General features: G+C 37.8%; 2 protein-coding genes across 3 annotated transcripts in view; both read right to left on the bottom strand.

Moving 5' to 3' along the window:
• Positions 1-580, bottom strand: part of TTYH3 (tweety family member 3) — a 177,651-nt gene extending 177,071 nt beyond the window's left edge. For both annotated transcript variants that reach the window (XM_003761538.4, XM_031941168.1), the window contains exon 1: positions 20-580. In XM_003761538.4, the coding sequence (XP_003761586.1) occupies positions 20-142 (123 nt within the window). In that variant the 5' untranslated portion in view covers positions 143-580. The remainder of the gene's footprint in view (positions 1-19) is intronic.
• IQCE (IQ motif containing E) overlaps positions 1-27,485 on the bottom strand; it is a 181,969-nt gene that overhangs the window by 40,573 nt on the left and 113,911 nt on the right. The gene's annotated exons all lie outside the window — the stretch shown is intronic.

Genomic DNA, 27,485 nt, shown 5'->3' with positions numbered 1-27,485 from the left:
TGGGGGAGGTGACACTCACCTGCTGGTATTCCGTGTCCTCGGGCCGGAACTGGCTGCTCGTCGTCTCCCACTGCAGGTTGAAATGGGGCAGCCGGTGCAAGAGATTCACCCACCAGGGCGCGGAGTAGCTGACCCCGGCCATGGGCCCGGCTGTCCGCGGGGGATTCCGAGGGGTGGGGGGTGGACGGCTGGGGGTGGGGGTGGAAAAAAAGTGGGGGGAGACGCCTGCCTCCTGGCCGCCTCTCCCTCCCTCCCTCCTCTTCCTCCGCCTCCCCTGGCTCCCCGGCCCTGGCTCTAGGCTCAGCCGCGTGGGGCCCCGGCTGCCATCCGGCTTCTACTTGTCTCGGAGCTCCCGGGCAGGAGGGCTGATGAGGGGAGGGTTAGGGGGCCAGGGTCCCCCGCTGCCCGGCCGGCATTCTGCCCGCTTCCCGCATCGCGGTCTGCAAACGAGCCAGCAGCCTGAGCGCCCCCGACGTGCTGCGCCGCACTCCGCTGCGCTCCTCGCCGATCCTCTCCTCCCCACCGCCTGCTCTTTGTTCGCAACCACTGCCACCACCACCGCCGCGGCGAGAGCTGAAGCTCCCCGCCTCCCCACCCCCCGCCACCCCCGCCCCCGCCCCCCTTCCCCCCGCCGCGCCCCCTTAGCCTCCATTGGTCCCGCTTCCTCGGAGCCACACCCCCTCCCGCTTATGGGACGCGCCCTCTTTTCCCCCCCAAGACCCGCTGCTTCTTCCCTAGCTGCCTTTCCCTTCCCAAATTCAATATAACCCTCCTGGAGTCGGTGAGCGTTTCTAAAAACCTACGCCGTGCCCGTGGGCCGGGGTTGCTGAGACGGAGGTCCGCCCCTTGGGAAATGGGATTTCGAGGACTATGGACTATGTAGTGTATCCATACTGGCTTCTTTCCAAGAAGCCGACTTTAACTGAACACAAAGCATTGTAAACATTTAATCTTCACGCTGTATGTCCGGTATTGTCGGAGTTCATTAAAGGGCTCCCACCCGCCTGACCGCAGCCTCCTCGGCTCAGTACTGTCAGGGGCTGTCAGCCCCTGGAGGCCTCAGTCATCCTGCTAACCTAAGAAGCGTCCGGTCTGGGAGGGCCCACCACTAACCAAGCTTGAGGGGTTCGTTTCTTTTTTGGTGATGCTGCTATAGATAGACTCGTAGTCAAGAGGTCTGAGTTCTAGTCCGTGATCTGACATGATTACCCTCCCTTGTCTCACCTGCCAAAAAGAGATGATCAATACAGCCTGCCCTGCCTACCTCACGGGGAAATAATAAAATGGCGTAATATGCAGATAGGTGACACAATAGATTATTTAGCCTGGAGTCAGGAAGACAAATTCATATATGATCCAAAACACTTATTCTATGACCTTAAGCAAGCAATTTAATTCTGTTTGCCTCAGTTTCCTCATCTATAAAGTGGAGAGATAATATCACCTCTTCCTAAAGTTGTAATAATGTAATATTTGTAATGTGCTTAGCAAAAGTGCTACGCAAATGATTGTTCTCATTATTAATAAATTTAAAAGAGATATATTGTGTCCAACTTTTTGAAGCTACATTTCAGGTTTTCTTGACAAAGATACTGGAGTGCCATTTCCTTCTTCATCTTATTTTTATAGATGAGGAAAATTAGGTAAATAGGGGTAAGTGACTTGCCCAGGATCACACAGTAAGTAAATGTCTGCTGCAAGATTTGAACTCAGGAAAAGGAGTCTCCTGATTCCAGAACTGGTACTCTTTCTCCTGAGCCACCTAGCAGGCACATAGTAAATATTTAATAAATATTTGTTGATCTATTTTTTTAAGTCTATACCTAAATATTTGTATTTATACTTAAAAGCCCTTATCTCTGGATTGATTGTAGGGTGTCCCTAAACTTGGATGAATGGTTTTAAAAAATAGTTTTTTCACTAATTTCTAACTGAAATGAACCTTTTCCTTCAACTATTTGAAATATTATTTTTGAGAAGTTTAAAGGGCTGAAACTCTGAATAGGTGCACTGGAATCAGACAACCAAGCTTTTAAGACTAATTACAGATTGGACAATACTCTATTAGCATATGTTTGGGAAAATGGCCCTTCTCACTATTCTGTGCTGGCTCAATCTTTTGGTGTATACAGATAATCATAGGGGGGATTAGGGGGTGGAGTGAGACAAGCCAGAGTCACTTTGGAGGAGGATAATGAGAAGGGAAGTTGGTGGAGAATTTGTGGCAGTTTTGTTGATCCCTTTCATTTTTCTCCCTAAAGACTAAGGACTTTTGCTTATCCTGACTCCAACTGTTCCTGAGGCCTCCAGGGAACTAGCCTGGACTTCACAGAGAAAGAATCCATAGATTTTCATCAGGATGCCAAAAAACGATCAACTACTCCTATATAAATATAACTCCCAAGACTGAGAGATCTCAATAGATTTTAAACTCCATTTTACAGATGAGAAAAACCAAGGGTGGGTAAGTGACCTGATCCTATATTAATCCCCAGACGACCATCCTAATACAGAATAGCTCAGAATAGCTCGTTTAGTAGATGGTTGACCACCAGGATAATAATATTTTTTAGGCCACAGTAACTCATAAAGGTCTACTAAGGTGTGGAGAGGTTATAACCTGCCTGGGTGGAAGGAACATCCATACTGATGAAATTGCAATCTTCTGAAGTAAAAAGCATATAGAGATAAGGAATTATGACTGTTATTATCATCATAAGCCACACCCCTGGGACCTTGTCTGTGCATCAGTTCTGGTTAGTAGTCCCTGCTGGGGATTTTTAAAAGCCTTAAGCCTTCTAGTCTGGTATTAGTCACTGCCATGTTCTATTTCTGTTCATCCCATTTTCTGAGTCATGGGCTTTCCAACTCTGGGGTTTTTTGCATTTTCCCTTCCCCAAAAATATCTTTTGGGATCTTTTCCCCAAAGTGCTTGTGAAGTTCTGTATTCTCTACAGAAGGGAAAGGTGGCACTGACTTTGGAAGTGCTTTGGGCTGCAGATCAGCTTCTCTCCTAAAAGCTCATATTACATTTTACGATTTACAAAGTGCTTTCCTCACACCTTTGTCAAATTTCACCCCAATGTCATTTTCTGTCAACCATTTTTTTCAGTCATGTCCAATTCTCCATGATCTCATTTGGGATTTTCTTTGTAAATCTACTGAAGGGGTTTATCCATTTCTTTTTCCAGCTCATTTTACAGATGAAGAAACCAAGGCAAACAGGATTAAGTAACTTGCCCAGAGTCACAGAGCTAGTAAGTCTAAGGTCAAATTTGAACTCAGGTTTTCCTGATTCCAGGTCCAGTACTCTGTCTACTGCACTATCTAGCTGTCCCACAGCCTAACGCCTGTTTTCCAAATCTGTCATTATCACAATCCCTCACTTTCCCTGATGATATCACTAGAGAGATTTCTCTCTGTCCCACCATCTGTTTCTTGCCTACTCTAATTCCAAATATAAGATTTCAGTCCCCTGATTATTTTCTTCTTTTGGTAAAGACTCTATTCCAGGGGTTCTTAACTCTTTTTATATCATGGATGTCCAGTGATATGCTCACAAATGTTTAACAAACAGTTCTTCAGAAGAAGAAAAAAAATACATACATATATATGTATATATTGTAAGTCGCACTTTCAAATTTAATCTGAATTATTAACATTTTATCTATCATTTACTGGAATGAATAATCAATACAACAATAAATCAAGTCCTGATTTGTAGCTTTTGCTGATTTCAGAGGTAGAAATGCTCGCACTGAAAATATCATAATTGGCTCTCCAAAGCTGGAGATCTTTGGTTGTCTGGTGAAGTCCATGAATCCCTTATTTTTTTTTATTAAAGCTTTTTATTTTCAAAACATATGCATAATTTTCAACATTCACCCATGCAAAAATTTGTGTTCCAAAATTTTTCCCTCCATTCCCCTCCCTGCCTCCCCCAGATGGTAAATAATCCAATATATGTTAAACATATACATATTTCCACATTTATCATGCTGTACAAGAAAAATCAGATCAAAAAGGAAAAAATCAGAAAACAAAATGCAAGCAAACAACAGCAAAAAGAGGGAAAATACCATATTATGATCCACAGTCAGTTCCCATAGTCCTCTCTCTGGGAGCAGATGGCTCTCTTTCTCACAAGACTATTGGGACAGGCCTGAATCATCTCATTGTTGAAAAGAGCCATGTCCATATCTGATCATCGTATCATCTTGTTGTTGCCATGTACAATGATCTCCTGGTTTTGCTCATTTCATTTAACATTAGTTCCTGTAAGTCTCTCCAGGCCTCTCTGAAATCATCCTGCTGATCTTTTCTTATAGAAGAATAATGAAATCTAGTGCTTTCATTTTACAAATGAGGAAACTGAGGCAAACAGGGTGAAATGACTTGGCTCAAGTTGCACAAGTTAGTATTAGAGGACAGATTTGAACTCGGGAAAATGAGTCTTCATGACTCCCAGCCTGGCACTCTCCCCACTGTATCACTTAGCTTCCTTGTTCTCAAGGAACTCATAGTCTAATGGGACAGTCAAGGTGTAAACATGTAAACAATTATGTACAAATAAACCACATATAGGATCAAATGGAAATAGTCACCAGAGAGAAGGTACTAGAGTTAAGGAGGACCAGAAAAGGCTAGCATTTTAGCTGGGACTTAAAGGAAACCAGATGACAAAGATGAGGAAGGAAGGCATTTTAGAAATGGGGAACCACCAATGAAAACAGCAAGAGTTGGAAAAATTCTCGTGACTGAATCTATGATCCTGTGAAAAGTCAAAGGTTAATCATTGTGAGAGGAGGGAAATTGTAAGGTTCTCTTGGCAATGATAATGAAGGGATTTGCAATTTCCTTTTTTAATTCATTTTACAGATGAGGAAACAGAAGCAAATAGGGTCAAGTGACTTGCCCAGGGTCAAACAGCTAGTAAGTGTCTGAGGGCATATTTGAACTCAAGAAGATGAGTCTTCCTGATTCCAAGTCCCTATTTATTGTGCTACTTAGCTGTCCCCATCCTAGTCCGCATTAGATTTCTATCTTTGAGGTGAGTGAGTTTTATTTTTCTTTTCTATAGGCAAAGAAAGTGAAATTTGGAATCATTAATGATTGGCCAGAACTAAAGAAAATGTTAGGCAAAGTTCAAATTCCCCATTTCTAGGCCACCTGCCCAGTTGTCTTTTAATTTACAATGGTTAGGATTAATGAGAACTGGGAATGATTTATTTACTAGTTTGTATGGCTCTAGAGTCTTGGCACTTAAGTGCTCCAAAGAGAACTTGAGCTGCAAACCTATAAAGTCATCTCAAAGTGTGAGTCTAATAAACTGCTGCGTAAATCCCACGTGGACAAGGCACAAAACTCCACATTTCTACACAGACAATAAAAGTGAATGGGGAAAGGAAAAGCACGTAGAAGGGCTAGGTGCCAAAAAGAAGGAACACAGGACTAGGAGTTAGGCTCAGCAGCAGAATACAGAGTAAGAGTGATGATCTGGAGCTGTCACAGTATCGACAGTCAAATCAATCAGTCAGTCAGCGTGTATTAAGTGCCTACAGTGTACCCATGTCAAATTCTGGGAATACAAAAAGATGTTTAAAAAAAAAAAACAGCCTCAAGGAGCTTAAAATCCAATAGGGGAGAAAATGTGTAAATAAATATATATTTTTAAAACTATTTACAGGATAAATAGGAAATAGGAATTGAGAGGGATTGCAGAAGGCTTTCTGAATAATGTGGGATTTTAGTTGGGACTTAAAAGGAATCCAGGGAGATCAGTAGTTGGAACTGAGAGAAACAACATCCCAAGTATAAGGGACAGCCAGAGAAAAGGCCCAGAGATGGTGAGGTGTCTTTTCACAGGACAGGACAACATCGCTAGCTTTAAAAAATATATGTTGGGGAGTAAGAAAACTGGAAAGTTAGGAGGCTAGGTTAGGAAAGGCTTTGAATGCCAAACAGGATTTTGTATTTGATCCTGGAGGCAATAGGGAGGGTTTTTTATTTTGTTTTTGAGTAATGATCAGAACTGGGGTTAGGAAAATAATTTTAGTGGCTGAATAAAGGATGAATTGGACTAAAAAGAGATTTGAGAAAGGCAGATGCACCAGCTGGCCATTGCAGTAATCAAAACATGAGGTGATACACTTGAGTGGTGGCAATGTCAAAGGAGAGAAGTAGTGTTTTAAAAAGATTGTAAACATAAAGTCCAAAGGCCTAGGCAACAGCTTAAATCTGGGATGAGGGTAAGGAGAGAGCAAAGAGTCCAGGCTGATTCTTAGATTGTGATCCTTAAGGACTGATACTCAGTTCTTTTTTGGACATAATGAGTTTAAAATGTCTACTACACAACAAGTTTGAGAGACATAGAAATGAAAAATTGGCAGTCATCTGAGAGATTATAGATTAATCAGCATACAGAGAGTAATTAAATCTTCAATTGATTTAGCTCAACAAATGAAGTACTATAGAGGGAGATGACTAAAGAAAGAATCTTGAGGGACCCTACAGTTAGAAGATGTGATCTGGAAGAGAATCTAGCAAAAGGGATAGAGAAAGAACAGAGAGAGTAGTGTCTGACCCAAAAATCTAGAGAGAAAAGAGTATCAAAAGAGGAGTGACCAGCAGAGAAATAAAAGGAAGGAAAAAGAGAGAGGTCAAAGAGAATGAAGATAGAAAAAAGACTGTTATATTTGTTGCCACTCTGAATCTATTCTCTCTTTCTGGAAGATCATATATTTACTATGAGTCCTTTAGAATTATAGTAGATCATTTTATTAATCAGAGTTACTAAGACTTACATAGTTGATTTTTCTTACAATATTGCTGTTATTGTGTAAAGTGTTCTTCTGATTCTGTTCAACTTCACATGGGTCTTCCCAGATCTCTTAGAAACCATCCTTTTCATCATTTCTTATAGCACAACAGCATTCCATTGCATTTTATAATATGTTTGTTCATCAATTCCTAATTGATAAGCATCCCCTTCAGTTTCCAATTCTTTGCCATCTCTCTCTCTCTCTCTCTCTCTCTCTCTCTCTCACACACACACACACACACACACACACACAGTTGCTAACAATTCATTGTTTTTGCCGGCAAATCCACCCTTCTCTTATAAATTTCCCTATTTTGGTTGAAGGCACCACCATTCTTCCAATCACCTGGGTTCCTTAGCATGATGCTTGATTCTTCCCTTTCCTTCATCCCATGTCCTATCAGTTGCAGGATGTTACCTTTTCTGCCTTCTCAACATTTGTCATCTCTCTCTGTTTTATTCTCTCTACTCAGGTTCTCATCATTTCATGCTGAACTCATAATAATATTATTAACAATAATGATGATGATTATGATGATAGATAACATTTACACTTACAATGTATCAGGCATTATACTAAGTATTTTGTAAATATTATCAACCTTAATCCTCACAGCAACCCTGGGAGCAGATGCTATTACCCAATTTTATAGATGAGAAAACTGAGACAAATAGTAGGTAAGTGACTTGCCCAGCTAGTAAGTGTCTGAGACTATATTTGAATTCAGGTCTTCCTAGTGCTCTTTGCAATAGCCTCTTAATTGAACTCTCTCCTCCCAAGTCTATCCTTTACTCAACTACCATATGACATTCTTTTATTTTTAATTTTCAATAGCATTTTATTTTCCCCAATACATAAAAAGATAGTTTTCAACATTCATTTTTGTAAGATTTTGTGTTCTGCTGATTTTTTCTCCCTCCTCCCCAAGTAATCTGATATAGGTTAAATATTAAACATTTTCATATTTGTTGTGCAAGAAAAATCAGATCAAAAGAGAAAAAAACAAATAAAAACAGTGAAAATACTATGCCTCAATCTACATTCAGTTTCCACAGTTCTCTTTGGATATAGATAGCCATCCCAAGTCTATTAGAATTGCCTTGAATCATTTCATTGTTGAAAAGAGTCAAATCCATCATAGCCGATTATCACGTAATCTTATTGTTACTGTTTACAATGTTCTCCTGGTTCTGCTCATTTTACTCAACATCAGTTTGTATAAAGCTTTTCCGGATTTTCTGAAATCAACCTGTCATATGATATTCTTAAAGTGTAAGTGTGACCAAGTTACTCTCTTATTCTGTAACCTCCCATGGTTCTATAATGCTTCTAGGATGAAATATAAATTGATTTGGCATTTAAATCCCATCATAACCTGATCCAAATCTACCTTTCTAGACTTATTATATGCAAGACTCCTTCTCATACATTGTCAAATTTGCCTTCTTTATGATTAAGAGAGAATATTTATCAAAAAGCCCTTAGCTCAGTGACTCAGATACTGCGTAAATGCTTATTCCCTTCCCCTACATGACCTTCTTCATCTTCTGCCTCCATGTATTTGCTCTGGTTATATCCCATGCCTGGACTTGACTTCTTCCTCATTTCTATTTCTTGGAATCCCTTGTTTAACTTTAAAATTCAGCCCAAATACTACCTTCTAAATGAAGTTATTCCAGATCTTCCTCTTCACCAAAATTACTTTGTATTACTCTGTAATCACTTTTATGGGTATACATTGTTTCTTCAGTAGAAAGTATGTTCTTTATGAGCAGAGACTGTTCCTTTTTTTTTTTTTTTTTTTTTTTTTTGGCCTTTGTGTCTTGGGATACTGGACTATTGTCTGGTTCAGTGGTTGGTTGATGAATTTCTTCATCCCTACATACAGTCACAAATAGGTTTTCTATGTCCTACTTCAGGCATTCCTATAAGATTATGTACTTAAACTCCATCTATTTTCCCTTTCCAAAGTTTCCCTGAATCTCCTAACCATGACCTGTTAGAATGGCATTGGTGAAAAGTCTCCATTAATTCTTGGCTGTGAACATTCTAAAACTAGCTCCCTTATCTTCATAATTATCTTCTGATAGTCCACTAGCTATTAGATGTGAACCTACAATCCCCAGGAATTGAAGATATTCTGAACGATGTATCCTTTTTTTCTTTAATCATCTAATCAAAATTTATCATGTATGTCTGTGATTTTTGGTTTCCTTAGTTCAAAAATGTTTTTTAGTGAATACAAATTTATTTGCTTTCCTTACTACCTTCTCCCACATTGGAGGAAAAAAAGAAAAACAAAACTCCTGTAACAAATATGCATCATTAAGCAAAACCAATTCCCATACTATCCACATCCACAGTTCCACTCTGAATAACGTATTTTACCTGACCATTCTTCATTTTCTGTGGTGGACAAGGACTTAAGGTTGTAATCTGGATTCAAGGTGAATCTTCCTTAATTGGTTACTGTCCTTCATTCTCGAAGAGAATCAAAATAACAACACTATGTTAGAGTAAAGTTAAGAGTGTTCAACTGTGGCTGATCAGACTAACACAAGCCTAGAAGGCTCTGCTTCAGGTTGACACAAATAGTCCCTATGAACATTTGGGGTAGATTCTCTAACTTTGCACATCTCACATTTCTTCTGGGTTAATTCAATTCTGCTTTGCTCATAGAGCACAACACCTTCTCTGATGAGGGCATGCCATTCTGAGTGATCCTGAGGCAGTCTCCATGTCATACAATCATTTCTACGGTTCTTAAGAGAAACCTTGAGAGTGTCCTTGTATGGCTTTTTCTGATGACCTTGTGAGCACTTGCTCTGTAGAAGTTCTCCATAAGATAGTCTTTTTGGCAATCATACATTTGGCATTCAAACAATGTGGCCAGCCCAATAGAGTTGTGCTCTTTACAGTAGAGTTGGAATGCTTAGCAGTTTAGTTAGAGAAAGGACCTCCGTGTTTGGTATCTTATCCTGCCAACTGATCTTCATTATCTTCTTAAGATAATTCAAATGGGAGCAATTCAGTTTCCTGATCTGGTGATAGTATACTGTTCAGGATACAAGCTTACAAAAATGAAATCAGCATAGCCATATGTAGAACCATTGGCTTTAGCTAATGGAGAAGTTTTGAATGCTATGGATAAGTTCACTTACCTTGGCAATATACTTTCCAGAAATGTACACATTGATAAAGATGTTGATACATTCATTGTCAGAGTTAGCTCAGTGTTTGGGAGACTCCAACAGGAAAGTGTGAGAGAGAAGAGATATTTGACTGACTATCCAACTGAAGGTTTACAGAGCCCTTGTGCTGACCTCATTGTTGCATGCCTGTGAAATGTCTTAATAAAAGAACTATGGAATGTGGAGTGATTAGAGCGTGATAAGAGTCTTTAATTTGTTCTTATTCTAGCTTTTTTAGTTGTAAGTGCAATTCATTGATCTCTTTATGTTATGTGAGTAAGCATCTAGAGATATAAAATTTCCCCTTATAATTATACATTTTGGCTACGTTGGTAGCCAATTTTGGTATGTTGTTTTATTGTTGTCATTCTCTTGGATGAAATTATTGATTGTATCTATGATTTGCTGTTTCATCTATTCATTGTTTAGGATTAGATTATTTAATTTCCAATTAACTTTTGGTCTATTTTCTCCTGGTTTTCTGTAATTTTTATTGCATTATGAGATAAAAATGCATTTACTATTTCTGCTTTTCTGCATTCAATTTTGAGGTTTTTATGCCCTGACACATGGTCAATTTTTGTTTAAGTAAAAAGTAAACTCCTTTCTGTCTCCATTTAATTTTCTCCAAAGATCTATCATACTTAACTTTTCTAACATTGTGTTTGCCTCCTTAACTTCTTTCTTATTTATTTTGTGGTTCAATTTATCTACTTCTGAGAGAGTAAGGTTGAGATATCCCCACTAGTATTATTTTGCTGTCTATTTCTTCTTGTAGCTCTCTTAATTTCTCCTCTAGGAATTTTGATGTTATACCACTTGGTGCATATATGTTTAGTATTGATATTGCTTCATTATCTATGGTACCCTTAGTAAGATATAGTTTCCTTACTTATCTCTTTTAATTAGATCTATCTTTGCTTTTACTTGATCTGCGATCAGGATTGCTTCCACTGTTTTTTTTTTTTTTTCCCTCACCTGAAGCATAATATATTCTGCTCCAGCCCTTTACCTTTACTCTGTATATATTACTATGCTTTAAATGTGTTTCTTGTAAATAACATATTGTAGGATTCTGGCTTTTAATCCAGTATGCTATCCACTTCCATTTTATGGGGGAGTTTATCCCATTCACATTCATAGTTAAAATAACAAATTCTGTATTTCTTGCTATCTTATTTATCCTAGGTTATGCTTTTCTCTTTTTTATCCCTCCTCCCTTCTCCCCAGTATTTTGCTTTTGATGATCACCTCCTTCAAGAGTTCTCCCCCTTTAGAGTTCCTCCCCCTTTTTTTACACCTTTCCCCTAATTCTTCTGTTTTCCCTTCTATTAGTCTTTCCCTTTCTTTTCCCTCTTTCCCTCCTACTTCTCTATAAGGGGAGACAAGGTTTTATGATATCAAATATGTCTGATATTCTCTCTTAGAGCCAAAACTGATGAGAGTAGGATTCATACAATGCTCATCCCCCTCCCTTCTTTCCCTCAATTATAATAGGTTTTCTTTGCCTCTTTGTGGGATATAATTTCTCTTATTTTACTTTCTTTTTCCTCTTCTTCCACTATTATCATCTTTCTACCTCATTTCTTTTTCATATTATCATAATAAAATCAAATCATACTTGCATTCTCTAAGTATACCCATAACAGAAATACAGTTCTCAAGAGTTCTTTCCTTTATACCTTTTTATGTTTCTCTTGAGTTCTGTGTTTGGAGATCAAATTTTTGTTCAGTTCTGATCTTTTCATTAGAAATAGATGAAATTCACCTATATCATTGAATGTCCATCTTCTTCCCTGAAATAATGCTCATTTTAACCTGATAGTTTATTTTTGCCTGTAATCCCAGTTCCTTTGCTTTTCAGATTATCAGATTCCAGGCTCTTTGATTCTTTAAAGTGGAAATTGTTAGGTCCTAGGTAATCCTAATTGTGGCTCCTCGGTATTTAAATTGTTTCTTTCTGGCTGCTTGCAACAAAGAAAGTATATTTCTTTGGTACTATAGTTCTGAAGTTTAGTCACAATATTCCTTGGGAATTTAATTCTTTCAGGAGGTCATCGGTGGACTCTTTTGATGGCTATTTTATCTTCTGATTCTAAAATATCAGGGCAGTTTCCTTTTATGATTTCCTGTAAGATAAGGTCTAGGTTCTTTTTTTCAATCATGGCTTTCAGGAAGCCCAATAATTCTCAGATGTCTCTCCTAGATCTGTTTTCTAGATCAGTTGTTTTTCCTAGGATATATTTCATATTTTCTTCTATTTTTTCATTTTTTGTTTTGTTTGATTGATTCTTGAAGTCTTATTGAGTCATTCACTTCCATTTGTTCAATTCTAATTTTTAGTGTATTTTCTTCAATTACCTTTTTTCAGCTCCTTTTGCAATTGGCCAATTAAATTTTTTTGTTCATTGCATTCTTTTTCCATTTTTTCCATTCCTTCTTGCAATGATCTCATTTCATTTCTCCATTTTTTTTCTCTCTTTTAAGATCCTTTATGTGAAAAAAAAAAATTAAAAAAAAAAAAGATCCTTTATGTGATCTTTGAAGAAAGCCTTGTGAAATGGGGACCAGCTCATATCTGTCTTTGGGGCTTCTTCTGGGGTTGCTTTGTCTTTAGGAACCTCAGGATTTGAGGTCTGTTCTCTCTCTCCATTAAAAACTGCCTATGGTGAGAGTTCTTTTTTGTTTTTTATTCATTTTTTTAAGACTTGAGGCCTGCTCAATGCAAAAGGAGCAATAGCTGTTTTAATTTGTCCTGGGGGAGTTTTGCTGATTGATTTCCACTGCTGGGTAATGGGGATAGGTTCCTCATTCTTCCAGGGTTCAGTGATTTACAAGTTGTCTTTTACCAAAGGCAGATCTGCCAAACCACCTGCTTGCAACCAGAATAGAATAGCCTAAGAGGTGCACAGAAGATTCCCAAGTGCGTGGAAGCTGCAGCGATCTGACTCCCAGCTCCAGCTCCTTGCTCAGTCTCCCTGTGCTGTGATCTGGGCTCTGCAGACTGTTCCCCTGTCCATTTGAAACAGACCTGTTCTGAAGTTCTTCCAAGGTATCTTCTTCTAGAAATGTGTTGTACTCCAAATATTTATGGATGCTTTGATTTCAAAACCAGTTTAGAGGCTTACTCTGCTGTTGGTTTGAGAGAGTCAGAGGAGATCACAAAGCGTTGAGTCTGCTTTCCTCCATCTTGGGCCCACCACCCAGTAGCTATCCAGATCTGAATTTTTAAATCAGTAAACTTGCATACAGATTTTTAAAATTTTTCTTTTTTTGTTTTGTGTTTTTTTTCCAAATAAAAACAATTGTAAAAACAATTTTTAACATCCATTAAAAAAAATTGTATTCCAAATTTTCTCCCTCTCGCTTTTCCTTTCCCCAAGGCCAGAAATATATACATTATATATGTACAGTCATGCAAAAAATATTTCTACATTAGTCCTGCTAGGAAAAAAATAAGAAAAAGTGAAAGAAAAAAAAACCTTGCTTCAATCTGCACCCTAGTTCAGCAATTCTCTCTCTGAAGGTAGATAGCATTTTTCATCATGAGTTCTTTGAAACTGTTGTGGATCACTATATTAACCAGAATAGCTAAGTCATTCACAGTTGATTATCCTTAGTGTTGCTGTTCCTGTGTACACTGTTCTCCTGGTTCTACTCAGTTCACTTTACATCAGTTCATACAGGTCTTTTCAGATTTTTTCTGAAACCATCCTGTATATTCCATCACAATCATGTACGACGACTTGCTCAGCCTTTCCTCAATAGATGCTTGCCTACAAATTTTAATGTCCATGAACAATAGCTGAGAGTGAGTTCAACTTATTGGAGAAAAAAAAAAAAGTAATGGCCACTGGACTTGGTCTCAACTAAGTTGCTGAGTGGTCTGAAGATGCTTAAGATTCTGATGGTAATAATGGCCCCTTGCCTTCAAAGATGATACCTCCAAACTTCAAATGTGGCTTTGATGAATTTCTTCTTCTAATCTATATAGTTTTATTCTGCAGAAGTACAGGGCTGGGTAGTGTGTGACCTATGATGTTAACATCGGATGTGCTAGTCTCTTGGATAATGTTTCTGAGGATCTGAGTATATATCAAGAAAGGAACTGATTTTTCAGATCATTGCCTGTACCTTCTAACTCTGGGATGTACTAGAAAGCTTCTGGATGCTTCAATGAGTTGGGGATAGACACCATTAATGGGGAATTTAAAGATAAGGCAGTAGGAGAACACTTCAGAGCCAATAAACCATTGCAGATCCTTTGTGGAAATAGGGATGCCCCCAGTGCAAGGTATCCGTTTTGCATATATCCCTTACAATTCTGGTAGCCAGTTAAGTATCCCCAGAAATCTCACCTTCTCTTTCTCAAATTGCCATTTCTCTACTTTGACAAATAGCTGGTGCTGGCGTGGGTATTGGAGAATGAGTAAGAGCGGTCTGGTGTGCTTGGCAGGATCCCAAGCATAAAAGAGACTGTCATTGAGGATATCCTCTCCTAATGTAATACATCACCCCCTGGTGGAGTAAATGTTAAAATACCAAATACTTGGACCCCTGAAAGACTGCAAGGTTACTATATGAAAATCCAAAAAAATACTCTGGTATTCATTTAACCAGTATAAGGTCTAATAATCCATCTTTCATTCATCTCTTCACATTTGGACCATGTTTATTGTTCCTTCAGAATTCAATTTGACGAATATCATAGCCCCTACCAGCTGGCCACCAGGGGTGCTAAAAAAAAGATACAAGTCTCAAATAATGGTGGCATTCAAGGTTCTTTAGTTGTGACAATCAATTAATAAATAGGTATTTATCAATCACCTGCTATATACCAGGCACTATGCTAAGTGCTGGAGACACAAAGAAAAACTGAAATGGCTCCTGCCCTCAAGGAGTTTATAGTCTAACAGGTAAATAATTCATGTACTCATATCAGGGAATAAAATGTAAAAAAATAAAGGCAGTGCAATTTGGGGGAGGAAGGTGCTAACAACTGGGGAAATCATGTAAAACTTCAGATAGAAATTTGTGCTTGAGCTGAACTTTGAAGGACACTTCTAAGAGAGAGGTAAGATAGCATTTCAGGCCCTGGGGACATCCAATGCAAAGGTTTAGGGAATTAACAGGGCCATAAGATCATAGATTTAGAGTTGGAAAGGACCTTAGACTTAAATAATTTAGCCGGATCATTTTATACATGTTGAACCTGAAGCCCAGGGAAGTGAAATGATTGGGTTCAGGTCAAACAGAGATGGAAGATTGGATATACAGAGCAGTAAGGAGGTCAATCTGATTATAACAGTGCATGAAGGAGAATAATGTATAATAAGGCTTTAAAAGCATGCTGGCACCAGATTGCAAAGGGCTTTAAATAACAAATGTGGGGGGGGGGGGAGTATTTTATTTTATTTAAAATTTTAACAATAGCTTTTTAGTTTCAAAATACGTGCAAAGATAGTTTTTGACATTTACCCTTGCAAAACCTTGTGTTCCAAATTTTTCTAAGGGAGTTTGTATTTGATCCTAGAGGCAAAAGCTTCTGGAGTTTATTGGGTGGGAAAGTAGAATAGTCTGATTTGGGCTACAGCAAAAACACTTGGGCAGATGTTTGGAGACTGAATTAGAAAAGAGAAGAGAACCTGGAGAAAGAAACCCAAAGAGAAGAAAAGTGGGTCGTAACTAGTGTTAAAGGCTTCAAATAGTTTATAAAGGTGGAAGATTGAGAAAAAGCCATCAGATTTGTCAATTAAGAGATTACTAATAACTTTGAAGAAAACAATTTCAGTTTGAGACCATTCAGTTTGGAAGGCAGAATGCAAAGCTGAGAAGTGAAAGTGGAGTCAACAATGAGAATGAACAGCTTTTTTTCCCCCTAGGAATTTGGTTTTGAAAGAGAGGGTCATAGCTTGTGAAGATGGCTGAGTTTTTTGTTCTTTTGTTTTTTTAAGTTTTGAAGACATGTACTGATGGGCAACAGGAAGGGAACTAAGGAATGGGAGCTGAGTGTCCAAGTTCTAATTAACAAGTCATGGAATCTCTTGGGCCTGAGTTCTCTAAACTATAAAATTAGTGTCTTTGAGGTCTTTTTTCAGCTTATGTGTATTCTGTTTGGACTGCTTAGCATAGCAGCAGGTACATAGAGAGCATGAAATAAATGATCATTGATTAGCCCAGAAATGAGTTCATAAAATTTGTACCAGGACTGTTATTCACAATACCAAGGGACCTTTGGGCTAATAGTAATATAGTGGTTAGAGAGACTTGAGTTAAAATCTTGCCTCCAATACTGGTATCACCACAAGCAACTTACTGAATTTCTCTGAGCTTATATTTTCATTTGCAAAATGAAATAGGAAACGGCAAACCACTCTAATATCTTTGCCAAAAGAACCCCAAATTAGGTCATGAAAAGTTGACATGATTGAAATAACTGAACAAGAAAATGGGACCACATGTTCCACACAAGGTTGTTGTAAGCCTCAAATGTGATTATGAAAAAAACTGTACATACTTCCGAGTACCACATATAAATATTCACGATTATGATTATGATTATTACCTAGAAGATCAAAAATAGGTTATGGAATAACGGTATAAAGAGTGACTGATTAGGCAATATGTGTGTGTCAAGAAGGGGCATTGTCCCTTATACATATTGGGAAGTAGGCCAGTCCATGAGGTGGTACTGTTTAGGTGAAGTTCATTGTCCAGATGATTGGAGTGGAGTGGATAAGTCTTCCCCAATTCTTTCCTACCTGGCTCTCAAAAATTGATCCACCAAAGTAGGAATATTACATGCTCTAGTCTCTAAAAGGAAAACATATATTCTTCTGCTTGTGAATCTGCTGGTTAACTAGCAATTTTTGCTCTAAGGCAGTGGTTCTCAAACTTTTGTTCTCAATATCTTTATACTATTAAACATTATTGAGCACCTGTCCAAAGAGTTTTTGTTCATGTGGGTTATATTTACAGATATTCACCATATTAGAAATAAAAACTAATTTTTAATTTCTAGACCCTCTAAAAGAGTTTCAGAAATATTTCCTCCCTCCCCCAAGAGTTTCTGGATTAGACTTTGAGAACCACTGATGTAAGGGACAAAAGTTCACCTGAGCTCTCACAGATCTACAGTGATAGATTCACCTTTAGTGAATTTGGGATTGGGTCATCTTCGTCATCTGTCTGGGATATAGGATTTTCAAAAATCTTAGTGTAGTTTTATATTCTTAAAGCTTTTATTTTCATTTAAGCAATTCATTTTAACTTATTTAAGCTATTAAAACTGCAGTAGGACTTTTGAAACCCTCTACTAAGGAGCTAACTCTCTAGCTTATCAATTCAACTGCATATCATAGACCACAGGCATTACTCCTGGCTGGAGTATATTGGCCAAACTCTTTGGAGTGATTGTGATCAGAATGATAGTGATATGGGATGCTCAGCAATGTTCGAACGCTTAATACATCTTCTTTATGTCATCTAAAAACAGGAACATATGAAGGACCTTCTGTGTCTTCCCACACACACACACACACACACACACACAGTACCTTATCACCTCTTCAACCTACACCCTGCATTGTTTCTCCTCCATGAGAGTGGTCAGTGCCTTGTTGGGTATGAGTTCTCCTATTACATAGTTCTTTAGACAGGGAGTGGTCAAAGAATCTTTTGTATATTTTGAAGAATTTTGCGAGATTATTAACATTTACACAAGAGACAACTTGTTGAAGAAGAATCTTTAAGGAGTGTTTCATTCAACAAGCAATAAGCTCAGTGGCATTTATAACTTTCAATCAATTCTATTAGAGCAAAGGTATGGATAGATATGTAATATATAGTAATATATAGACATCTATATATATAATATAGAATGCAAATTATACTGAATTATCTTTAGTATATTATAGAGAATAACCCTTGTGCTTACCAATCCCCTTCTAATATCCTCTCCAAGGATGTCCTCTGCTTTGATGTATATTTGCATAAAAATTTTATATAGATTGGAAAGAAAGCATATTAGAGAACACAGTTAGGTTCTAGCTTGCCTCAGTCAATTGGGAATCATCCCTGGGATGGGTTTAGGAGTAGAGAAAAGTCTAGGGGACTATCGGGACAAGAGCAGCTAACTTCTTTTTTTTTTTTTTTAATTTAATAGCCTTTAATTTACAGGATATATATATGGGTAACTTTACAGCATTAACAATTGCCAAACCTCTTGTTCCAATTTTTCACCTCTTACCCCCCACCCCTCCCCTAAATGGCAGGATGACCAGTAGATGTTAAATATATTAAAATATAACTTAGATACACAATAAGTATACATGACCAAAACATTATTTTTCTGTACAAAAAGAATCAGACTCTGAATTATTGTACAATTAGCTTGTGAAGGAAATCAAAGATGCAGGTGTGCATAAATATAGGGACTGGGAATTCAATGTAATGGTTTTTAGTCATCTCCCAGAGTTCTTTTTCTGGGTATAGTTAGTTCAGTTCATTACTGCTCCATTAGAAATGATTTGGTTGATCTTGTTGCTGAGGATGGCCTGATCCATCAGGACTAGTCATCATCTAGTATTGTTGTTGAAGTATATAATGATCTCCTGGTCCTGCTCATTTCACTCAGCATCAGTTCGTGTAAGTCTCTCCAGGCCTTTCTGAAATCATCCTGTTGGTCATTTCTTACAGAACAGTAATATTCCATAATTTTCATATACCACAATTTATTCAGCCATTCTCCAACTGATGGACATCCATTCAGTTTCAGTTTCTAGCCACTACAAAAGGGCTGCCACAAACATTCGTGCACATACAGGTCCCTTTCCCTTCTTTATAATCTCTTTGGGATATAATCCCAGTAGTAACACTGCTGGATCAAAGGGTATGCACAGTTTGATAACTTTTGAGCATAGTTCCAAACTACTCTCCAAAATGGTTGGATTTGTTCACAACTCCACCAACAATGAATCAATGTCCCAGTTTTCCCACATCCCTCCAACAATCATCATTATTTTTCCTGTCATCTTAGCCAATCTGACAGGTGTGTAGTGGTATCTTAGAGTTGTCTTAATTTGCATTTCTCTGATTAATAATGACTTGGAGCATCTTTTCATATGACTAGAAATAGTTTCAATTTCTTCATCTGAGAATTGTCTGTTCATATCCTTTGACCATTTTTCAATTGGAGAATGGCTTGATTTTTTATAAATTAGAGTTAATTCTCTATATATTTTGGAAATGAGGCCTTTATCAGAACCTTTGACTGTAAAAATATTTTCCCAGTTTATTGCTTCCCTTCTAATCTTGTCTGCATTAGTTTTGTTTGTACAAAAACTTTTCAGTTTGGTATAATCGAAATTTTCTATTTTGTGATCAGTAATGATCTCTAGTTCTGCTTTGGTCATAAAAACCTTCCCCTTCCACAGGTCTGAGAGGTAAACTATCCTATGTTCCTCTAATTTATTAATAATTTCATTCTTTATGCCTAGGTCATGAACCCATTTTGACCTTATCTTGGTATACGGCGTTAAGTATGGATCAATGCCTAGTTTCTGCCATATTAGTTTCCAAGGAGCAGCTAACTTCAACTATCATCTGGACTAAGAACAACAAATGTACCTCCTAGAACAGCTGGTTTCTCAGAAGTGTTGACCAACAATGTCTACTGCTCCACAATCCCAAGAGGTCCCTAGCCAGGTAACTTATAATATGGCCCCTGGTGCTGCCATTGTCAGCAGCAGGCAACCTATTTATAAAATCAGGTAACACTACCCTGTCCCTTTGGAGGGAAGCCAACATAGACTGGTCATTAGCACAAGTGATAATGCTGGGAGGATCTGGGACTGCATCAGTTCCAAAAAGAGTAAATCAAAGCTCTAAGATGATTGGTTTCTTGAGTTTCTACGGAACACTTAAATCCAAGGGGATGAGATAGAAAAGAGAAATCATTTGGGAGAGCAGAGATTCAGGCCAGGGGATCAATACTAGGAGATAAAATACAGAGGGTATTTGGAGAGCTAATTATTTCTATGACTCAACCTGTCTCCTCAAAGTTTGTCTTTGACCTGGGAAGGGGGTACTGCCCTTATCCTGTGCTGGCATACCATTAGTTTTTTGGGCCACTATCCTCTCCTAAGTCAGTAATAGGGCCACAGACTTGGAAAATTCTAGGCAAAGAAAATAACTGTACAAAGATATGAAGGCAGGAAAGGGACATGTGTACAGGGGACAGGGAATAGTCAATTTTAATTGGCGAATAGAGTATGAGACGGAAATGTGGTAAGACTAGAAAGACAGCGTTGGCTCTGGTCAGGTATGATGGCCTTGAATACAATTCCAGTTGGAATGTTAGTGGGCCATAGTAAGCTATTAAAGGCTTTGGAGGAGGAGAGTGACATGAGCAGATCTAGGCATAAAGAACTTGCTTAGAAGTGATTATGAAGAATAGATTAGAGAAGGGAAAATGAGACCAAAAAGTTTCCTAGGTGTTGGCAAAGACTACATGTTTTGATCATGAATCATATTCTGAACTGTATAGATTATAATGTAAAATTATATTTTTCATATATATGCATAGATCATAGAGCTGAAAGGGACCTCAAAAATTATCTTGTTCAAATTGCTACCTTAGGGTATAAAATTTATTATCTTCATTTTCAAATGGGGGACAATAAATTCCAAATTGCAGATGGGAGTAAAAGTTCAGATTACTCAGGAGCTAGTTGTTGGGCTATGTTGAACCAGCTGAATAATATGAATTAAGGCATTTGACATCTTTGAGTTTCAGTTTAATGACTTGTGAATTTGGAGAAAATAATTGTTCATCCAAATTTACTTCAAAGATATCTCCAAAGAAGATTTCAATGAATATGAATTCAATCATTTGGAGTTTCCAGAAGAGTATGCCATCCAAGCAAGATGTGGGGTGGAAGAGCAGAGAATAGTCTTTATACCTCATAATTAACAGGAGAATGACAAGGAGTTTGCTAGGGGAAAAACAGTGCTACAGAGTTGAGAGTAGAATAGAGCTTTACATAAATTTATTAGGCAAAACTGGAAAACAAGGTTCAATTGTATCAGGGAGGTGGTGCTTGATCAGGGATAGAATAAATTCACTGTCAAAAAGGTTCACTGAGACAAAAGGGAATTACATTTTCAAGAGTAGCCCTTTGTGATAGAAGAAACCTGCTGTGTGCTTTTTCTTTGGGGCTCTCCAGGACAAGAAAGAAAACATTTTGATCAATCCTCAATAACAATCCTTCTAGATTTGGCAGGATTACACATCCTATAGAGTCCAACTGAAAAACAAGTCAGGACCAGTTACCAACCACCAGTCTGAGCATTACAGTGGGAGTCGAAGCAACAGAGAAAGCAAATTCACTGCATTTGGACCTATTCCAGTGGAGTTCCTATTTGCTATGAAGTTTAAACTTGGGAGTAGGAAGAAGAAAGCAGACAGAGATGAAGGGAGCTGTCTCCCCAAAAACAGACAAAAAGAGGGAGACAAAAGAAGAGAGAGATATGTAGAGACAGAGACATATTTAATATATGTACATATATAATATTATATATATGGAGAGAGAAAGAGATGGAAAGAAAAAGATTTTATATATACATGTTGCCTGTCCTTCGTTCTCAAAGAGGACCATGACATCAAGGAGGTGATTCCATAACATGCGAGTGAATTGGATCTGAGTGAGGGAGAGCTGGGCAAGATCACCTGCCTCATTTTCTCCTTCAAGTCATCTGGGTCCAGTGGCCAGACATAGATCAGGACAACTAGAGATGGCCCTGGATGTAGTGGGAGACCTGGGCCTTTTTAATGAAGGTCTTTAACAGGTCTCAGCAAGAGATAGAGACAGAGAGAGGGGTACAAACACAAAGACAAAGTCAGTGACAGAGACAGAGACACAAAGAGACACACACACATAGAGACAGAAAGAGACAGAGATACAGAGTGACGGAGACAGAGAGAAAATACTGCAGAAGCTTCAGGCTGATGTTCTCATGTGACAAGAATGTCTGTGGGTAATTGTGCTCTGTCCAAGCTGAGCCAATTCATACGCTCAGATCTTGCAATTGCTCACTAGGAAAACTGTGTTTATAAGCACTCAGACTGCACTTTGCCCTTGCTGGGTATTATTTCCAGCTCCAATTGTCTGTGACAGCTTAGAAATGTGTTTCTACAGTATTGCGGTAGAGCTGCTGATAAAAGGTACAGTACAGCCAAGGCCAAACACACTCAAAAGGAAAGTGAAGCCAGCCTAGTGTGTATATTCCCAAAAGGAAAGGAACGGCCCCTTTACGCAGGGCTAATGCTTGTTCAACAAATTGTACAAGGGGGAATTCAAGATCTGACCTTAGCAGTGCAATCAAAATTATAGATGAAGAAACTTCTTAGATTCGTGGTGAAGGATGCTTCCCATCTTGGCAGGGAGGTGATGGACTATAAGTGTGGAGTGGGGCATACATTTTCAGCACAGCCAATGTGTCCATTCATTTTCTTGAACTATGTTTCTTTGTCATAAGGAAAGTTCTATTGGAGCTCAAAGGGGAGTCATTAGGAAGTGACAGTAATGTTGAAAATAAAAACAGCACTCAACATGATTTATAAAGAAATGTGTATTTAAAAAATTAATGTACATGTATAACCAGAAGAAACAATTTAAAAAGGAAAGAAAAACAGCAATAAACCATTAAAAAAGAAACCTCTGAAGGTATAAAGATTTCAATAAACAAATACGAGACTTCTCTGCAAATTTTTTTTGAATTAGCAAGACACAAAAGTCATAATTAACATTTATATAGAATTTGCTATGTGCAAAGTACTTTACAATTATTGCCTCATTTAATTCTCACAGACACTCTGGGAGATAAGTGCTATTATTATGCCTGTTTTATAAATGAGGAAACTGAGGCAGAGAGATATTGACTTCCCTTGGGTCACAGAGCTGGTAAGTGTGTGAGACCAGATTTGAACTATGGCTTTTTGACTTTAGGATAAGTACTTATTCACTGTGCCAAAGTATTTTATTCACTGTGCCACCTAGCTGCCTCAAGTAGATGTCCTGAGAACTTAAATTGAGGATTTTACATTTCTTAAGGTATCAAGGATAGAGGCTAGCACTGACCAAAACATCTTCACAGAAGAGAAATATAAAGGACCTCAAATCCTCACCCAGTCCAACCTGTACCTTATCAAGCATCCCTTCTAAAATATCACTAATATTGACTAACCTACACTGAAAGATTTCCAGGGAGGGGAAAAACCAGTATAATTTACCTTTGGAGAAGGTTAGCTGTTAAGAACTTCTGCTTTTCACTAAGGTTAATCTGGTTTTTGGCAATTTCCATTCATTTTTAAAAGTCCTATGAAGCAAAGCAAGTGTAATCCCTCTTCTATATGATATCTCTTTAAATATATGAAGACACCATCTCTGACCTCCTCCTCTTCTCCAGGCTAAACATCCCCAGTTCTTTCAACTGATCTATGTACAGTATGGTTTCTAGTTTTCTCACCATCCTAAGCTGACTTCTTCTGGACAAGCTCCAGCTTGTCTGTGTGTTTCCTAAAAACAGGCCCAGAATGCAATACTCTGGAGATGATTTCCTTCAAAATGGACAACTCTGCTTTTTTTTATATTGGTGGGGTTTGTTTGCTTATTTTTTTTAAAGCTGTAATTCATATTGTAGATTCATTTTCATTTGCAACTTATTAAAATCCCTAGCTCTTATTCACAGAAACTACTTTCTAGTCATACTTCTTCCTCCATCTTTATTGATTTTTTTGTAGGGTGGGGAGGAGAAGACCAGCAAAGTGGCAAAAGGGAAAAGATGCTGGCTCCCGAGTCAAGGAAATCAGATTATAAATCCCAGCTTTGTCCCTTATTATCTACCTGGCCTTGAGCAAGTTCTGTAACATTCTGGGGTCTGTTTTCTTATCTGTAAAATTAGGTGATTGAGCTAGATGATGCCAGAAGATCCCACCCAACTCTAAATTTCCAATTGTTGAACTTAACATTCATTCATCCTTATGAAATTTTTCTTATTCAATTGATTTTCCAACCTGTCTGCATATTTTTGGATCTCAGTTCATTGGGTTAGTAGCCCTCCGAGCATTAATCACCTATAAATCTGGCAAGTATATCATCTGTGACTTCATCCAAGTCACTGATAAAAATATTGAACAGCACAAGGTCAAGAACATGTCCCTGGAGTATTCCATTAAAGTGCTTCTTCCAATATTACTGTTCTGTAAGAAATGACCAACAGGATGATTTCAGAAAGGCCTGGAGAGACTTACACGAACTGATGCTGAGCGAAATGAGCAGGACCAGGAGATCATTATATACTTCAACAACAATACTAGATGATGACCAGTTCTGATGGATCAGGCCATCCTCAGCAACGAGATCAACCAAATCATTTCTAATGGAGCAGTAATGAACTGAACTAGCTATGTCCAGAAAAATAACTCTGGGAGATGACTAAAAACCATTACATTGAATTCCCAATCCCTATATTTATGCACACCTGCATTTTTGATTTCCTTCACAAGCTAATTGTACAATATTTCAGAGTCTGATTCTTTTTGTACAGCAAAATAACGTTTTGGTCATGTATACTTATTGTGTATCTAATTTATATTTTAATATATTTAACATCTACTGGTCATCCTGCCATCTAGGGGAGGGGGTGGGGGGTGGGGTAAGAGGTGAAAAATTGGAACAAGAGGTTTGGCAATTGTTAATGCTGTAAAGTTACCCATGTATATATCCTGTAAATAAAAGGCTATTAAATAAAAAAATAAATAAAATAAATAAAATAAAATAAAGTGCTTCTTCCAAGTTGCCATTGACTTATTAATGATTACTCTTTGGATCAAGTCATTCTAAAAAGTCCTAAATCTATTTAACTATACAATCATTTAGAGACATTTTCTCATCTTGTCCATAAGGGGGGCATAGATGACTGTGTCAAATATTTTGTTAAAACCTAAATATTCCATTCATTTAGCATTTAGAGAATCAGTCAACAAACATTAAGTGCTCATTATATGCCAGGCACTGTGATGAAAAGAAGGAAAGGAAGGGAGGGAGGAATGAATAAAGAAAAGAAGGGAGGACAGAAGACAAGAAGGAAGAAAGGAAAGAAGGAAAGAGAAAAGGGAGAAAAGGAAGGAGAAAGAAAAATAAAGAAGAAAGGAATGAAAGGAGGGGAAGGAGGGAAAAGGGGGAGGGAAGTAGGGAAGAACAAAAAATGAAATGAGGTTTGTCCAACATGATTTTGTTTTTGATGAAACTACCTGGCTGGGAGTGATCAGTGCAGCCCTTTATAAATGCTCACAAGTTATCATAATATGCTATATAGAACTTTGCCAGGAAGAAAAGCCTTGTCTTAAAGCTTTCTTTAAGAAGGGGTCATTTTATTAGAATTACAGGATGTCAGAGATGGAGAAATGTAGACTGGATAATAATACCATTTGGTGGATTAAGAATTGGTTGAATAACTAAGTCGAAAGAGTACTATCATCAATCAAGTTGGAGAAAAGTCTCCAGTGGATTGCCCAAGAAATCTGCCCTTTGGCCTACTCTGTTCAACATTTTTAATTAATGACTTGGATGAAAATATAGATAAGCATGCTTATAAAAACTTGTAGCTGCCCCCAATTAGCAAAGCTAGTTAATGCATTAGAAAGCACAAGATTCCCAAAGATGTTAGTTAGAATAATGAATCAATGATAGCTTTTAATAGGGACAAATACTTATAGTTCCACATTTGAGTTAAAAAAATTAACTTCATATGTATAAAGGAAAAGGAGGTGCAGCTAGACAATCAGGTTCTGTGAAAAAAAAAAAATCTGGAGATCTTAGTGGATACCATGTGGTCTAGATAAATCAACAATGAGATGTGGAAGTCCAAAATACTAATAGAATCAATCATAGTCTGTGTTAAGGGAAGGAAGGATAGTGTCCCTGAATGATAGAGGTGAAGTATATTGCGGGGAAGAGGCATGTGAGCATTCTGCTCTATTCAATTCCAGTCAGTTACATCTATGTTGGCAAAATGGAATGTGTCCAAGAGAAAACGACCATAAGCGTAAAGTTTAGAAACTGTGCCATAAGTAGATTGTTTGAAAGAACTAGGAAAGTTTATCTTGAAGAAGAAGAGACTTAGTAGGGATAGGGCAGCAGTCTTCATGTACATGAAAGGAATTTTCTCTTCATGGAGAAAGGAACTTTTCTACTTGATCTTGGAGGGTAGAATTAGGAACAAGGCATGGAAGGTATAGTTCAGCAGGACATCAGAAGTTTTCTAAAAATTCAAGCTGTCCCCCAAAATAGAATGAACTGCCACAAGAAAAAGTAGCTTCCTTAAAGAGATATGCTGGAGCCACTCAGCTTTGCCAGGGAGGGCAGACTTAATTGTGAAATTTTCAGTGTGAGCAAATACCTTGGAAAGGAAACCAGCAAATACCACAAATCAGGGCTTGACTTATTATTGTTGATTGTCTAAGCTTAAGAAAGTGATGGAGAAAATGTGAATAATACAGACCATGATTAAAAAGGTGTCATGCAATTCTTAAGGACTTATAATGAAAAATTATATCCATACCCAGAGAAAGAACCAATGGCATCTGAATACAGATTGAAACATACTTTTTTTTTTTTTTTGCTTTATTTTTCTCGAGGGTTTTTTTGGGGTTTATGTTTTCTTTTACAACATCACTTTTATGGAAATATTTTACATGACTACACATGTATAACATCTATTGAGTTGCTTGTCTTCGCAATAAAGGGGAAAGGAGGGAGATAAGGAGAGAATCTGGAACTCAAAAGCTTTAAAAATGAATATTAAAACTTCTTATATGTAACTGGGGAAATATAAAATACTAAATAAATGAAAGAAAAAGAAAAAAATAAAAGTATGTTGTACATTTTTTTTTTTTTTGATGGTGATATCTTTGATATTTAACAGCACAAGCCTGCTTCATTGTCACCAGAAGCCTTCAAGCAACAACTGGATGACCAGCTGAAGTGACTCTTACGTTCACATTTTCAAGTTTTAATCTTTAGTTCTGTGATAAATTTCGTTCAGGAACTAGAAGTGAATTTCAAGATTCTCTATAACCTAGCCTAATCATATTACAGATAGAGAAACAGAATGAGAGGTTAATCAGAAAGAGAGCTGGACTCAAAATTCAGTTCTTGTAATTTCTAGTCAAGTACTGCAAAACTTTTTCTTCAGAAAAATCAAACCTTATGTGTACAGAAATCTAGGGTGACACACTGGACCTAGAGTCAGGAAGATCTGAATTTAAATCCAGCATCAGCCACTTAGTAGCTGGCTAACTCTGGGCAAGTCACTTACCCACTCACTGCCTGTTTTCTCACCTATAAACTGGGGATAACAATAGCACCTACCCCTCAGGTTGTTGTGAGGATAAAATGAAATATTTGTAAAG

This window comes from Sarcophilus harrisii, chromosome 1 (genome assembly GCF_902635505.1).
Source record: "Sarcophilus harrisii chromosome 1, mSarHar1.11, whole genome shotgun sequence".
NCBI classification, from domain to species: domain Eukaryota; kingdom Metazoa; phylum Chordata; class Mammalia; order Dasyuromorphia; family Dasyuridae; genus Sarcophilus; species Sarcophilus harrisii.
This window is presented reverse-complemented; position numbering and strand designations above follow the sequence as displayed.